The sequence below is a fragment of the Myotis lucifugus genome, unplaced genomic scaffold, assembly GCF_000147115.1.
Source record: "Myotis lucifugus unplaced genomic scaffold, Myoluc2.0 scaffold_83, whole genome shotgun sequence".
NCBI lineage: Eukaryota > Metazoa > Chordata > Mammalia > Chiroptera > Vespertilionidae > Myotis > Myotis lucifugus.
In genome coordinates, this window is record NW_005871131.1 from 4,242,327 (window position 1) to 4,259,155 (window position 16,829).

General features: G+C 35.8%; 1 protein-coding gene across 8 annotated transcripts in view; it reads left to right on the plus strand.

The window, feature by feature from the left end:
• APPL1 (adaptor protein, phosphotyrosine interacting with PH domain and leucine zipper 1) overlaps positions 1-13,893 on the plus strand; it is a 33,602-nt gene extending 19,709 nt beyond the window's left edge. For 5 of the 8 annotated variants that reach the window (XM_006090868.3, XM_023755721.1, XM_023755719.1 and 2 more), the window contains 10 exons: positions 1,031-1,087; positions 3,379-3,470; positions 3,881-4,063; positions 5,383-5,435; positions 5,991-6,165; positions 6,262-6,298; positions 7,332-7,478; positions 8,071-8,121; positions 8,411-8,500; positions 9,640-13,893. In XM_006090868.3, the coding sequence (XP_006090930.1) occupies positions 1,031-1,087; positions 3,379-3,470; positions 3,881-4,063; positions 5,383-5,435; positions 5,991-6,165; positions 6,262-6,298; positions 7,332-7,478; positions 8,071-8,121; positions 8,411-8,500; positions 9,640-9,786 (1,032 nt within the window). In that variant the 3' untranslated portion in view covers positions 9,787-13,893. Of the gene's footprint in view, positions 1-1,030; positions 1,088-3,378; positions 3,471-3,880; positions 4,064-5,382; positions 5,436-5,990; positions 6,166-6,261; positions 6,299-6,793; positions 6,980-7,331; positions 7,479-8,070; positions 8,122-8,410; positions 8,501-9,639 lie in introns of those variants that run through there. The other 3 variants (XM_023755722.1, XM_006090869.3, XM_014457708.2) reach the window with 3 other exon arrangements.
• The last annotated feature ends 2,936 nt before the right edge of the window (positions 13,894-16,829 follow it).

Here is a 16,829-nt window from a genome sequence, read left to right on the forward strand (position 1 = left end):
TACAAATATTGTATTTGTTCCCGTTTTGTTTTTTACTTCAAAATAAGATATGTGCAGTGTGCATAGGAATTTGTTCATAGTTTTTTTTTAAACTATAGTCCGGCCCTCCAACGGTCTGAGGGACAGTGAACTGACCCCCGGTTTAAAAAGTTTGAGGACCCCTGCCTTAGGGAAATGAAAGATAGAAAGCGAAAATATGGGAATGTCTGTTCTTCCTCACAAGTATTTTACTTTTGGCTCTATTTTTACTTGTAGTACACCAAATATGGAAGGTAAGTTATTATTAAGAACTGATACTTTAAAAACTTTGTCTTGAGAAATATTCTTCAATGAAAATGTATTATAGGTTGATTTTGAGCTATTTGCTATTATAATTGTTTTGGTGAAAGACAAGGCTACAGATTATATAGAGGTTACATTTATTTATTTCTGGGGGAAAAGAATAGCTATTAAAACTTGGCTTTTGATCTCTGAGGAACACAGACAAATGTCTGCAGCATTTACCAAACAGAATATTAGTTTAGTTTAGTGATGCTCATCAAGCACTGGAATTCTCAAGAGTGAAGCAGAAGGTGTGAAGCAGAGAGTTTTCTATGTTAATTTTTTATAAACCTGAAAGACGGGAAGTATGTAAAATCTATTCACCAGGAATATATTTAGCTCCTAACTTTTTTGCATTGGTGTTAATAATGAGATCTGAGTCCAGGCAGTCTTGTTTGGTAGGGATTAAGGGGGAAGTAATATAAAAAGATAGAGACTACTAAATTTTAACTTCACATGATTGCTATATTTTTTAATTTTCTTGTATGAAATTTGGCATTTAAAAATAATAAATCTGTTCAATGTTCTGTTATATCCTCAAATACTGTACATATATATGCTTATGTATATAGGAAGGTATTTATCTTATAAGAAATATTATGTGTTACTCCTAATGAAATTTATATTTACTTCAAATATTGAACATTCTCTTTTAGAAGAGAAGCACTGTAGAAAAATATTAATCATATTCTATTTTTTCCTCTTACAGTGGATCTGTACAATAAACAATATATCTAAACAAATATATTTAAGTGAAAATCCAGAGGTAATATTTTTATTTTATCATATCTAGATATGGCAAAATTAAATCATGTGCTAATACAGCTTTTATTAATTAAGTCATAATTCTCAAGTTCTAAAATCTTTTAATTTGCACTTGTATGGGTAGCTTTAATGTATCAGGTATATAATGAGTATCTGGTCTTCCTGAACAATAAATTATTTCAAAGGTACTGAAGTCAGCCAATAAACATATTTAGTGGCCCCCGACCTTGTGTTTAGTGCTGTGTGCACCATTGAGAAAGGGGATGGAGAAGAAAAATAAGCCATGGCCTCTGTCTTCCAGGAGCTTATGTGTATGGGAAGACAAAACTAAAACTTTAACATTTCAAAAAACAGTAGAAATTGAAAACATACTGTGATGACTAAAAGCTTAATATTTAAGAATGTTAAGATCAGTGTGGACTTTAGAGAACTGTGGAGATTATGGAAACCTGCACTGGGTAGGATTGGTCCATGTTTTGTGGAAAAGAGAAGACACTGTAGATAAGAGTACAGAAACTAGCTGTGTAATTGGATTTGAAGGTTCTCGTTGAAGAATAATAAAAAACTGAAATGTGTGTACAAATGATCTGGGATATTAAAATGCATTCAGTAGGTCTTGGGTGAGGTGGCCTGAACTCTTAATTTTGCCAATTATACTTCAAGTAGCGAGGGTATCAAACCAGATAAACTCAGCAGTGTAGACATAGCCATAGGTACAATCCAAACATACTGTACAGACAGAACCCAGGTGTGCAGAGAACTCTGGAAGGAACAAGTGGATCCATATTGCAGTATAGTTGGGAAAAGACTTGGCTTAGGACAGGAGCTGCCTGGCCTCTGCCAGTCTTGGTGGGCCCAGCTCTGCTGTGAACCTAGGCACCTCCCAGGCTGGGTGGGGGCTAATGATTTCAGTTGAGGCAGAGGAAGGACTAGTTTCTCTAGAAAGTCCTCACCTTCTGTGTCTTAAGCTGTTGGTGTAATGGTTGATTAGATGGGAGTGTCTGGGTATATGTAGAAGTCCATTATCATAATTCAGGTATGAACTGAGGGAAGACAGAAAAATAATGAATCATAGAAACAGGTAAAAAGAAATTGACTGGACTAGTTAGCATTGGAACTGATTAAAGGATGAAGGAGAGAAAGATGACTTCCAGGTTTTAAACCCAAGTGAAGGGAAAATTTTAGAAGAGTTCTGTGTTTGTTTGTTTTTTAATCATAATGGCTTTGAGGTGCCCCTCTAACACATATGATTTAGATGCCTAGAGAAAAGTTTTGAACTAAATAAACAAAATCTCAGACTTCTAAAATATTAGTAATTTCTGACAATTTTATAATAATCTTATGAGTTTAAGAAATCAGTGCTCACTGTAGAGAAGCCTTTGCTTTTAGTAACTTAATTTCCCACCAATCTAGCTTTTCCTTTCTGTTATGTTACTTGAGCAACAAAAAATTAAAATGCAAATTAGATGACTTGTTAATACCTCGTGAATACATTGAGAATACAATGTTTGGACTTGAAAAATTCAGGCTAATTGTACTTTCCTATCAATGTTCAGAACTTAAGTTTTAATTAATAATTTCTAGATTATCCAGAATTATTTTATCTATATTAATGAGAGAAGAAATTTTGATTATTTTATGGCATTGTCTTAGTATTTTTGCTAACTATAAGACAGAAATGTAAAAATATTTTGTGATTTTTTTTCTAATGTAAATGCCATTTTATTTAGCTAGTGTTTTAAATAAAAGAATAAGTTTATAAATATTTCTTATGGAAAGCTTTCTTTCAATTTTTGGTCTGAAAATTATCCATGATAATTTTATCAATTAATAAATGTATAGATATTTCTGAGCATAAATGTATTCTGGAAAATCATGAAAACTTCAGCAGCATAGTTATATTTTGTTACTATTTTCTACTCTTTCTAAATTTCTTTATTTAGCGAATGTATTGAGTGTCTAGTATGCCAGACACTGTTCTAGGTGCTAGCAATACAAACTTGGTCCAAAAAATCTCATAGTTAAAAACAAAAAGAAAAACCCCCCCCACAATATTTCCTGATCTGTATATAGTAGACAAAAAATCAGATTCACTTCCCCCACATTTATAGGAAGTAAGAAAAAACAAGTTATAATGCTGCAAAGTTAATTATGTATGTTAATATTAAGACAAAGTACATGGAACTACTTTATTAACTCCAATTTACATTTTATGTAACTCGATTCAGAGAGTTATATTCAAACTTGTGGTTTTCTTGCTTTACTAATGTTAGTCCTTTTTTTTTTTTAAAGGAAACTGCTGCACGAGTAAATCAGTCAGCTTTGGAAGCTGTCACTCCTTCCCCATCTTTCCAGCAGAGACACGAGAGCCTGCGGCCTGTGGGGTGAGTTACCAGACTGTGGGTTATTTAGAGAACTACTTGGGATATTGGAAGGGATAGTGAACACTTTGATTATAGCAGTGCTGCTTAGATTAGTGTGAAATAGTTCCCAAACAAAATGGAAATTGTATTTTCAAATTGGTAAAGTTACCAGCCAAGAGTGCTAAATAAAATGATTCCAAATTTTCTTCGTGTTTATCTCTAGGTTGAGGTGATTTATGTTTTTTAATTTATAACTGGAAAAAAAGAAGCCTATTATTAAATAAGTAGCTATGATTTGGGATTGTGTCTATTAAAATTTGTTCTATCCTTCTCATTGACTTACAAAGTTGTATTTTCTTATCTCATAGTTTAAGTATTCAGTTTCCAAAAGAGAAAACCAAGTGTGCCTTTTTGTTTTCTTTTGTACTTAGACAGTCTCGACCATCGACAGCTCGAACCAGCAGTTCAGGATCCTTAGGATCTGAGTCCACAAATTTGGCTGCCCTCTCTCTTGATTCTCTCGTTGCCCCAGATACCCCAATACAGTTTGACATAATTTCTCCCGTGTCTGAAGATCAGCCTGGGCAGGGGAAAGCCTCTGGCCAGGGAGGCAGGTGGGTGATGGCATCTCGGTGATATTGTGCTATGGTCTGTGAAGTTTATGATCTCATTTCTATCTTTTACATATCATGTGCATCAGCTATGTTGTACCTTATTTAATTACCTAAAATCATTTTGATAGAGAAGAACCATGGCAGGTTTTTCTCTTTGTTTTCTGCCTTAGATAAATGAGTTAAGATAATTTAGTATTTAAAAATATTTAATTCCGAATTGCTATCAGATCTTCATAGTATTTGCTATTAAATTGCAAGGGAAAGCTGACAATCTTATCTTTAGGTCATGACAATATTTTTAAAGTTCTTGAGAGTAATACACGTGCTATAGATTTATTAGAAAATATTATCCTGTATCAGAATAAGAGATCTTCAGGAAGGTACTAAATCATTATCATACTATGAATTATTAATGAACCATTTTTTTATATAATAAATATCTTTGTTAAAGCAATAAAATTTTTCTTTGGCTATGGATGAAGGAAACATGACTTAAGGCAAATTACTTATTAAGCAGGTTAGACACCTAATAAATTGATAATATATTAATTTGGGTATACATGGCTGTGATCAAGAAAAAGTAATTTAAATTTGATCACAGAAATATACTTAGCATCTGATATAATAGGTCAATCAGACATGTATTTGGGAGATAATTTCATGTTAACTTCATGCCAGTGCTATTTTAGAACCACTTAGCTCTTTGCTTATAAAACTTACTTTGAATTATACTTGTTTTCCTTCATGTGGGTGTGCAAGAGCCAAGCACTAAGGAGGGAGGTAGCTTCCATCTCTAGGTAGCTTTTCTTCTTGCATTGTTACATATGCCTTGAGAAATACAGGTTTAAAACTAGAAACTGTTGAAATTATCATAGTCAACTTATGACATATACACAGATAACCTAAAAAGAGGTTGTTACCATCCCAGGGAACGTCTGACATTTTTCTCAAGCAGCTAAAATTGAAGCTAAATCAGCTGTTTCTCTGTCTCAGCTTTTTTAAATTCATGAACTTCTGCAACATGGTTTATTATGGTGTGTGTGTGTCTGTCTGTCTGAACTTCCAATCCACATTTTCCAAAATGCAGCAAGTTTTGAGTTGAGCCTATTAACTCAATCTGAGGGTTGGGGCCTTCATCAGACTAGCTTGGACATCAGTAGTGTTCCTTAACAGGGTGGGCTATTTTAGATTTTATTTTATTAAATGTATGTACAAGGTTTTGTGATTTACTTTTTAACTCTGGTTTCAGTGATTGATAATCCTCCCATGTGGCTCACTGTAACTAACTGTTGGTTCATAATTTTTAAAAAAATTTTCAGGCGTACAAATCCATTTGGAGAATCTGGAGGAGGCACAAAATCTGAAACTGAAGGTAAAACAGATGTGCAGTATTTTTATGTTTTAGAAATTCTAAGCAGTAAACTGAAGAATTTATTGTTTATATTTGTTTCGCTGTATGCTATTTTAATGGTATCTTTATTTACTTCACAATTATCTCTTTTTTCTCAACTTACACTTCAAGCAACAGAACTTAATTGGACTTTAGATTTTGTTATTCACAAAAAATTATAGAATATTATACTTTTGACCTTACAAAGTCTTAAAGTATAAGATGTCCTTTAAGCTTTTCCAGCAGATGTTTTCTTCTGGTACTGGAGTATAACTTTATTCCTTTTTCTAGTAGCTTTTTATTTTTATTTAATTTCAAACTTACAGAAAAGAATAACATAGGAATTCTTTTTAGCCATAGCAACCAATTAATTGTTGAAGCATAATCTTTGCTATTTGAATTTAAGACCTTAATTCTCCTGTAACTTGAACACTATAGTTAGGAGCTAGAAAATCTAAAAGGAGGCAGTATATTTTAATTCTTTAGGTAAAGAAATGTGGGATTTAAAAATACATAATATACCTTGTTCTGTTGTAGATTCTATTCTTCATCAGTTATTTATTGTCCGATTCCTTGGTTCTATGGAGGTGAAATCAGATGACAATCCAGATGTTGTTTATGAAACAATGCGCCAAATCTTAGCTGCCCGGGCCATCCATAACATCTTTCGTATGACAGAGTCGCATTTATTAGTCACTTGTGATTGTTTAAAGTAAGTAGTAACCTCTCCCTCAAAAAACTGCAGGAAAAATGTATATATAATTCTAGCCTAATTAAAATTTGTTCAAATTTTTAATTATTATTATAGGTTAATTGATCCACAGACACAAGTTACAAGGCTCACGGTGAGTTCTACATGTTTAAAGCATTAAGTCTCTTTGGGCATAAATACACCTTTTACATCTTTATAACAATCCTGATTCTCTATATTCAGATATAGTAGTATCAACTACAATTGGTCTTTAAAAGGCTGTTATAATTAAGTCATTGGCTAGCTCTCCTAAAATGTTACAATTGAACGTTCCATGTAACTCAAAGAATCAGTGCAATTTGGTGTGATACCTAGTGTTTATCCCTTAGCTAGGGAGTATATATCACTAAAGAAACGAATGGTAGGTTTGCCCTGGCTAGGTAGCTCAGTTGGTCAGAGCATCGTCCCGACAAGCCAGGGTTGCAGGTTCTGTCCCTGGTCAGGGCATGTACAAGAAGCAACCAATATACAAGAATGTATAAATAAGTGGAACAACAAATCGATGTTTCTTTCTTCCTCCCCTCCCCATCTCTCTCCCTCTTTCTCACTAAACTAGTAACTTTTTTTATTGAAAATAAAATAAAAATAGGAATTAAAAGGGGAACATGATTGAGTTTATTTTATAATAAAGTATGTGCTTTTATGTAATCATTTCATAATATAAACCACTTTTGTTATTTGAATATGACTTTGTAAAATGTGTTATGACTAATAAAACAAATTCAGTATTCAACAGCCTCTTATTCTGCCTGGAAAGCCAAACCAAATATGATATTATTTATTCTTGGATTACCGTTCTGTTAAAAAAATTGACTTTACTGTTTTATTTAGGATATTTTTATAACAGCCTAAGTTTGTTATATATAAGAGTGCTATTGTAGCCCATCTGGCGTGGCTTCAGTGGTTGAGCATCAACCTATGAACCAGGAGGTCACATACCTGGGTTGCGGGCTCGATTCCCAGTGTGGGGTATGCAGGGGGAATCTCCCATCATTGATATTTCTCTCTCCCCCTCTCCCTTCCTCCCCGAAATCAATAAAAATATATTTTAAGAAAATTAAAAAAAAAGAGTACTATTGTAATGGCTTGAAAAATCTCATGTTTGCCTCTGATGTTTTCTGTGGCAGTTTCCATTACCTAGTGTAGTTTTATATGCTACACACCAGGAAAATAAGAGGCTTTTTGGATTTGTTCTTCGGACATCTGGAGGGAGAAGTGAAAGTCATCTGTCATCTGTCTGCTATATATTTGAATCAAACAACGAGGGGGAAAAGGTACCTGACTTTTCAAAATGTGTCTCTGTTGTGAAATGCATATCATAATTAAAGTTCTTAAGAATAATTAAAGTTCTAAGATTTCTGGAAAACTTAGACTTTGCCTAGTTCAGCTGAGTTGCTTGACCAAAGCCTGTTGCTCTGAAGAGAGCTGAGCTGATGTATTGGGCCTTCTTAGTTCTTTAGACCTATATCTTTCTAGCCATTGATAGCTAGTGCAATCTTCTGACCTCATTAATTTATCCTGGGAATGCAATATATTCCCATAACCAGCTATTTTCAGATGTCTTCAGCTTAGAGTAGCATCAGCAGCCTCTTACTTTATTCTTTGCAGACCTTACTATTTCAGTCATGAATTTGAGATAATAAGAAGTGTATTATATTAAAAAGGTGACAGCTAGTAGTTGAAACACACAGACTGAAGAAAACAAAAGTCTTGGTTTGGGGCTTGGAACATTTAAAAATCAGCCTTTTTTTGAAGCAGTGTATTATAATGAGTTATAAAACTAGTTACATTCGCCATTTGGATACTTGAAATTATTAAATTTGATAGGAGAACTGCTTAACTTTTTTCTACTTTTCCCCCTTTTAGATTTGTGATTCTGTTGGACTGGCAAAACAGATAGCTTTACATGCGGAACTGGTAAGAATCCAAGATACTTAATTATCCAAGAATGTTAACTAATGTAAGGCAAGATTTTTCATAATGACAAATAAAATGATTTTGCTAAATAAGGTTAACATTGGATACTATTGCTGATGTGGTATTTAGAATTTGGGTAAATGGCTAACATAGCATGTAAATTTTTGGTGTGCTTTCTCATATACATGCAGAAAATAATTTGAAAGGTTACAAAGAATATTAATTGAAAAGTCTAAAACTTAAAGTTATTTCATACTTAATTCATTAGTTGTATTCATCTGTTCTTTAGGATCGTAGGGCATCAGAAAAACAAAAAGAAATAGAGAGAGTAAAAGAGAAGCAACAGAAAGAACTCAGTAAACAAAAACAAATTGAAAAGGTATGCAGTCCTAATATCTGGATCTTCTCTATGATTTTTTGTAAAGAATTTCCTTAATTCAGCACTGACTTCATTCCAAATGGAGGTTTGTTTCTGCTTGCTCAGCTACTTCATAACCAGAGGACTCATAGCATAGCAGAAAAGGATGACATCTGTCTTCTGATATGATGTTTACATTATAATTATACTGACATGTAGAGTAACTTGCCGTTTAGCAAACATATCTGAACTTTCATGTTTCCATATTCCAGTGAAGGTTGTCTCTGGCAAAGCAGGTGTTTTGAGAGGCTGTGTCATATAGACTTAACTGCCATTGCTGAAATCCACGTTGGCTTCTAGGAATGTGTGTGTGTGTGTGTATATATATATACATATATATGTGTATATATATACACACACACACATACATACATATACATACATATATATATATATACATATATATTATATATAGTGTATAAATACACACATATATATATTTTAATGTTACCAGGAGTGTCAAATCATTGTCTGTCCAATAGAATAATTTTAAGCTAGACAAATTTTAGAACAAAATCTGGAGAATACATTAGCTATGTGATACATGAGATTGAAAAAGCCAGTTATGGGGTGTGGCATTGACAGCAGTGGAAAAGATAACTGGGATATTTAATGAGAACAGATCAGCAGGAATTGTCAGCGGAGTGATGTATGGACAAAGGAGAGGGAAGTGGCAAAGATGACACTGAAGTCAAGGCTTCTTGGGTAGATTAGGCTAAAGGAGGATGACAACTGGTTTAGCAAGATAAACAAAGCTGGAGAAGAGGGCGCAAAGAGGGAAGGGGAAGGGATGTGCGGTGATGCATTATGAGTGTTTTACTGTGGAGTATAGCGATAACGATGTCCTGAATTTGGTTATTGACCATAATAATGGAGAACACAGAAATGTGTGGCTTTTATAGGATTTATAGAATGGAACCAGAATTCACTTTGGTGCTGCATTTGTTGTTGTAGCCTTTCTTCTCAGTAAGTTGCCAGAATTATGAATTATTTTACAACAGAAGGATTGAAGTGATTCTCAAGTATGTACTTTAACTGCATAGTTTTCCATTCGATTGCAAACAATTAACTTATATTTTCTTTTCTGTCTTTTCCACTAGGACTTAGAAGAACAAAGTCGGTTGATAGCTGCTTCCAGTAGACCAAACCAAGCCAGTAGTGAGGGGCAGTTTGTTGTCCTTAGCAGTAGCCAGTCAGAAGAGAGTGATTTGGGAGAAGAAGGAAAGAAGAGAGAGTCAGAAGCATAAACTTATCCTTGCTTTTGGTTGATAATTCTCCCCTTCAAATTTATTGACAATTTCTGTGGTGAAATGACTCAAGGTAACAACTATGTTGAAATATCATGGAGGAGACTAAAGTTTATATTGGCTTGTTTGTTTTAACTTCATTTAAAAAAATAAGTTGACCTTGATGACTTAGGTTTGCATTGATTTCTTTTCCTCAAAAATAATATGCTATGCAGTAACATCAAATTCCATATGTCTAAAAGAAACCTGTTCATCTCCCTAAAGTAGATTGCTGAGGAATTACACTTGCTCAAGCCTTTTCCCCTTTAAATTGTGAATTTATTGTAACTGGCTATGACCGTAAGAAATCTTTTTTTCTTCAGCTTCAGATATTCATGGTTACACTCCCCCTCTTTCATTAAGAACATTTTGTTGGTGGCATGCTCTCCCTCCCAGGACCACCACTGCACCTTTCCCTTCTGAACCCTCTTGTTCCCCCACAGGCACACATTTCCTAAACTCTAAGGAACCCCACAAGACTTGCAACCTGGGAGTATGGGCAGTGGCAATCCCAGGCTAACCCCTGAACCTGTCTCCAAGGTCCCCCTTTCTCTGACTTTCCAGTGAGCTGACAGCCCCACCTGGGCTCACTTCTTTCACTGTGACTTTTATTTCTCAGTGAGTCTACACAGCCCTGCCGAGGCTCTCCCCTGTTACTTCTTCTGTCCTAAGCCCTTCCTGTTTCACTGTCCCCAGCTTTAATAAAAGTACTCTGAAAATCCAAAAAAAAAAAAAAAAAGATAATTCTGTTGGTAGTGAGGAAGCTTTTGACTGAATAGGTTCAACACTCTTTATACAGAGAATTCTACAAGTTTGCAAATATTTTAACAATATTAAATGTGCAATAGAACTTTTATAAAATAATTAGAAAAGACATTTTAGACTTAAGGTTTTAAATTGTGGCAGGTGGTACTACTGTTGATGCAGGGCACTTTCTTGGATTGCTCACATTTCTCTGATGTACTACACCCAGTGCCATTGGGAAAGAAGCTTAAGTGTCAGTTCAATTACTGTTACAGCCCGGGGCATTTTATTATCACAGTCTTAGTTCTCAGGTTGGTACTTGAATTATTGCTGCAGAGCAGTAATGGTTAAAATAAGATTTTGGAATTTATAAAAAGGGATTTTTGTTGTTGTTGAAGTACATTTTAGATTAGGATTTAACATGTAAAGATATTGTTAAAGGATAATACATTGTATTTTCTGCATTGAGTGAGATACTTTTTATTGAAAATCAAGTGACATTTCAAAAGAAGTTCTATAACAATTATGTTTTCTGCTTAAAGTAAAAATTCCCAGAGATTAACTTAGAAAATGTAGTCTTCTAAATTTCAGATTGATACCCATAGTATTTTCATAATTCCATGTTTTGATAACATACTGATCACTGCTTTATATCCACAAAGGCAAATAACTAATATATGAGAATAGGATAAGTTGCACTAATTATTGTAAATACGTATATTCTTCAAATGAGTGAAATATCTCATTCCATGAAAGACTGAAAAGGAATTGAATGCTTGGAGTAGGAGGGTTGACCAAGGAAGGATTTTAGCATGGTGTTAAGGTTAAAATGACATTTCTCTACTGCCTACTTCTATGTCAACAACTGATTTTTTTCTTTACTCAGATTTTTAACATTGCTGATAGAAATTATGTTCCTGTGTTTCATATGTAAAAGTATATGTAGACAAGTTATATTGAATGAACTATTTTACAGTTATACATTTAAAATTTTCAAGAGATCAGCCACTAAGACTAATTTTAATTTTTTTAAATTTTTATTTATTTTTAGTTGATTTTTTAGAGCAAGAGGAAGGGAGAGGGATAGAGAAATAGAAACATAAATGAGAGAAACTTCATTGATTGGCTGCCTCCTGCATGCTTCTTACTGGGAATCGAGCCTGCAACTTGGGCATGTGCCCTGATTTGGGGGGCGGGGGGGCGGATTGAACCAGTGACCTCTTGTTTCCTGGTCGACGCTCAAGCACTGAGCCACACCGGCCAGGTAAGACTAATTTTACAAGGGAAAAAAGCCTTTTGTTTTTTATGTACAGTTAATCTTTAGTTCTGAATTAGAAATGGCATTTATTTAGTTCTCACAATATAGTGTGACTGTTCACACTTTATGTAAACTGTTTTCTGTACGAATGGGGTAAGTGTTTATATATAAGATCATGATACTCTTTTATCCATGTGCCAAATGGGAATAATGATTACTTGACAATCATTGTGAAGCCTTATGTTACCAAAACATTTAGTAAAAATAAAAAAGTAGAAATTTATGGGTTACTTTTTGAAAAAAGTTTTTTTTGTGCTTACTAAAAAAAATGCTTTCACAATAGCTTGTGTATTGTTCTTTTATAGAAGGTAAACTTTCTTCTGTGGTCAGCACTTGATTAGTCTTGCAAGTCATGCTTTTGGGACCTTTTTGAGAATTAGTAAGCATTCTGTTTAAGTCTTTTGTTTATACTATGAAGTTGTCAACTCACTTAGCTCAGATGAACTTTGTTACCCAACAAGGGGATTGGTCAGCATTAGGAGGCAGTTTTACTAGGCTAGTGTTTTACCTGGTAGCGACATGCTGACCTTTGTTAGCACTCTGGTCATTGGGGTAGAGTTAAGGGTACTGGAAGGCATAGGGATGCTGGACAGACTTATAGTTCCTTTTAAGTTACATTTTGATAGGAATTTCCACAATCACAACCTGTCCATAAGTCAGACTAAAGCACATTCCAACGCCCAACAGAAGTTATGTGTGGGTTTAACAATTTTAGATGATTCACTTTCTATTCCATTACTAGGACTGTATGAACTATTCCACTACTGCTGATATTTAAGCATCAACTTTAATAAACTTTTTGATTAAAGAAGACTGCCCAAGGGTTTCTGCGTAATGTTAAAATTTATCTTTGTTACCCTTTGAAATCCCTTGTAGGTTTGGGATGCTTTGGTGTTAATTGAATTAGATTTTGGGATTTCTTACTCAGATTCAAACTTATACTTAATGTTTTGTGTTTTTTCTTCTTTTTAAGAAATTAATCAAACATTCTTTAAAAGGAAAAAAATTAAGTCTACCTAATTTTGCTATGTATTCTGCTACCTATATGAATAGTCCTTTTGTACCAATGGTAATGAAGTCAATAGATAGGAAACAAGTTATTCCTTCTCCCTTTTAAAATGTTCAAAACTTGCTAATAAGGGACTGAAACTATTACCTTAAACAGAATCCCCAAAGCCATTGTAGTTTTTGCCATGTCTACAATGATTACTTTGTGATTAATTTCAAAAGAATTCTCAGCCTCTACAGTCTAGGTAGATTTATTTTACCTTTATGCTTGTGCATAATATTCTATGTAACATATAATTGTGAGTGGTAAAGGCATCAGAGTTAATTTTGACTTATATATAGGAACTTGAAGTATTTAAAATTTAAATCTTATAAATGCTGACAGACCCTAAGAACCCATGTATTATATAAAACCTTCTGCCACCTGAATTAATAAAGTGAAAATATTAACATTGGTTTTGACAACAACCTCCTAGCATTCAAACTGTACTTTAAATTTTCAAACACACTGACTGTAGCAAGACTTTCATTTTATTACTTGCAAGTTTGGTTTTCTCTTCTTTCATGAGATTTTCTTCTTCTACATTAAGAAGTAATATATAAAAATTTGAAACTGGAACTATATTATACTTTTTAACCAATCTCTTGTGGCTGTACTCATATGTAATTCAGTTAATATAAGAACTAAGTTTTTGAACTCATTAACATGAGATAAAATTATAACTAATATGTAAAACTGCTTTATATATTTGTAGTGTAACTGAATTGATTAATTCTTATTTCACTGATGCTATTAATCATGCAGCACTGAATTCAATTCATGCTACATTTTCCTTTAGAATTGGATTTGAAGAACTCAATGTAATTGTGGTATACATGTGGGGTGGAGAAGTTACTTTTTCATTTTGTCAAAACAGGTATTCTCTGACAAGGCTTCAGGAACTATGCTGTTAGGAGATTTTTAATGTATAATAAAGTCCATAATTTTTGTACCATCATTTTTGTACGAAATATTTGACATGTTCTGAATTTTATTTCTCCGAGTAATTTCAAATGATGCTTTACATCTAGCCCCATTGTAATTCCCTAACAGCTAAAATGAAAAAAAAAATTGTCACTCATTGAAAAGTAATACTAATTCTTCACTAGTGACTTGTTTATCTTTAGAAAAATAAAGAGACTTCTTAGTAGCTACCCTGGACATGTTACAACAGTGTGACTATGTATACTTTCTATGTGTGGTTCTGTTCAAAGAAATTCCTATTGTTTATAGGGGCAGGTTATAGTGTACACCAGCTTAAGTGTTTTGGGCCTGTAGTTGTAATATTATTGCATATTCATCCCATGTACTCTTTAGAGTTTCCTTTAGCATTTACCAAGTTCTTTTCTGCTACTGGGAGTTTCTGTTCTTGTTTTGAATTTTATAAAATGTATATACACTTTTAGAAAGTCCAGGGGGATGGATGGAATTAACTTTAGAATTATGATATAAGTGTATGTATCTCTTAAATATCTATCCTATCTAATAATAGCCAAACATGATAATTGACCGTACCTTTGCTACGCCTCCCATCGGCTAATCAGCGAGATATGCAAATTAACCGCCAACAAAGATGGTGGCTAATTTGCATACTGCAGGCAGGGCGGGACAGCATGAGCCGCCAGCGCCAGCCTCCATCCAGGCCCCCGTGGGCGATGCCAGAAGCCGCTTGCCTGCTGCCCGGGACCGGATCCGATCCTGGGCCTCAGGCACGCCGGCCCCGCAAGCCCCAGGAGCCGCCAGCCTGCTGCCCGGGACCCAATTTGGTCCCGGGCCGCTGGTGGGCCCTGGAAGCCCCAGAAGCCGCCAGATATGGCAGTAACTCTTATCAGTAAGCACTCTGAAAGTCAGTGGCATAAATGCACCAATTAAAAGACAGATTATGAGGGTGAATCAAAAACGAAACCCACTTTAAATATAAAGACACATATAGATTAAAAGTAAATGAATTAAGCTGCAGCCTGTTTTGCTCAGTGGATAGAGCATTAGCCCTTGGACTGAAGGGTCCCAGGTTCAATTCCAGTCAAGGGCATGTACCTACCTCAGTTGCTGGCTTGATCCCCAGTCCCTATCAGAGCATGTGCAGGAGGCAACCAATCAATGTGTCGCTCCCTTTCCCTTCACTCTCTAAAATTCAATGGAAAAATGTCCTTGGGTGAAGATTAACAAAAACAAAGTAAATGGATTAAGTAACATTAAAGAGATTATAAGAAAAATATATTCCAAATTTTGTTGTATAATGGTTATGTTTAAATTATTAACACCTAAGAAATTGGGTGAAGGGTACATATAATATGCTGTAGTATTTTATAGGTTTTTTTACATGTATGAGATTATTTGAAATTAAAATATTTAAAAATTAAAGTATTAATTGAAATGTATCTGCATTACATGAAAAATCTCCTAATTGCTTCTAGCATAATTTGTTAAATTGTCCTAAAATTTACAAGGGTTCAATTAAAAAATATCTTAATTCTAAATGATATAATAGAAAATATATAATAGTGCAGTTATAAGCACTTATCTGAAAATAAAAATTTAAAGAAGTGAATTTAAAGAAGGGATTAGCCAAAGAAAATATATGCACAACCCATGGACACAGACAACAGTATGGTGATGGCCAGAGAGAAGTGGGGGGCAAGAGCTGGGTAGAGGGGGCAAAAGGGGGGAAATAGGGACATCCTATATAATAATAATAAAAGGCTAATATGCAAATTGACTGAACGGCAGAATGGCCGGTTGCTATGATGCGCACTGGCCACCAGGGGGCAGACGCTCAATGCAGGAGCTGCCCCCTGGTGGTCAGTGCATTTCCATATGGGGAGTGCCACTCAGCCAGAAGCTGGCTCATGGTTGGCCAGCGCAGAGGTGGTGGCAGGAGCCTCTCCCACCTCCGTGGCAGCACTAAGAATGTCCAACTAATGGTTTAGGCCCGATCCCTTGGGGGCCTAAGCCTTTAGTCGGACATCTCCCGAGGGCTCCCTGGCTGCCAGAAGGATGTCTGACTGCAAGCTTAGGCCTGATCCCCCGGGGAGTGGGCCTAAGTCAACAGGTGGACATTACCCCTAAGGGTCCTGGACTGCAAATGGGCGCAGGCCGGGCTGAGGGACCCCGCCCCCCCCCCGCGCCAGTGCACAAATTTTTGTGCACCGGGCCTCTAATATATATATATATGGCTAATGTGCAAAGTGTCCCTGCGGGAGTTCAACTAGGAGACCAGGAATTCAGTCGCTCGCTATGACATTCACTGACCACCAAGGGGTGGCATGGAACAAAGGAAGGCCCCAGCTGCCAGGCCTAGGGACAATACCAATGCATGAATTTTGTGCACCGGGCCTCTCGTATTTGTATATTGACATACATATAATTCACCAGTCACTTATAAGCAGACTAGAGGCCCAGTGCACAAAAATTTGTGCACGGGGGGAGGAGGCTGTCCCTCAGCCCGGCCTGTGCCCTCTCGCAGTCTGGGACCCCTCTGGGGATGACCACCTGCTGCCTTAGGCCTGCTCCCCGGGGGATTGGGCCTAAGCTGCCAATCAGACATCCCTCTGGCAGCCCAGGAGCCCTTGGGGGATGTCCATTTGCCAGTGGAGAGTAGGCCTAAGCTGCAGTCTGACATCCTTAGCGCTGCTGAGGAGGCGGGAGAGGCTCCCACCACCACCACTGTACTGGCAGCCATCAGCCTGGCTTGTGGTTGAGCAGAGCTCCCCCTTTGGGAGCACACTGACCACCAGGAGGCAGCGTCTGCCCCCTGGTGGTCAGTGTGTGTCATAGTGACCAGTCATTCCCAGTCTTTCTGCTGTTAGGGTCAGTTTGCATATTACCCTTTTACTATATAGGATAGAGGCCTGGTGCATGGGTGGGGGCCGGCTGGTTTGCCCTTCAGGGTGT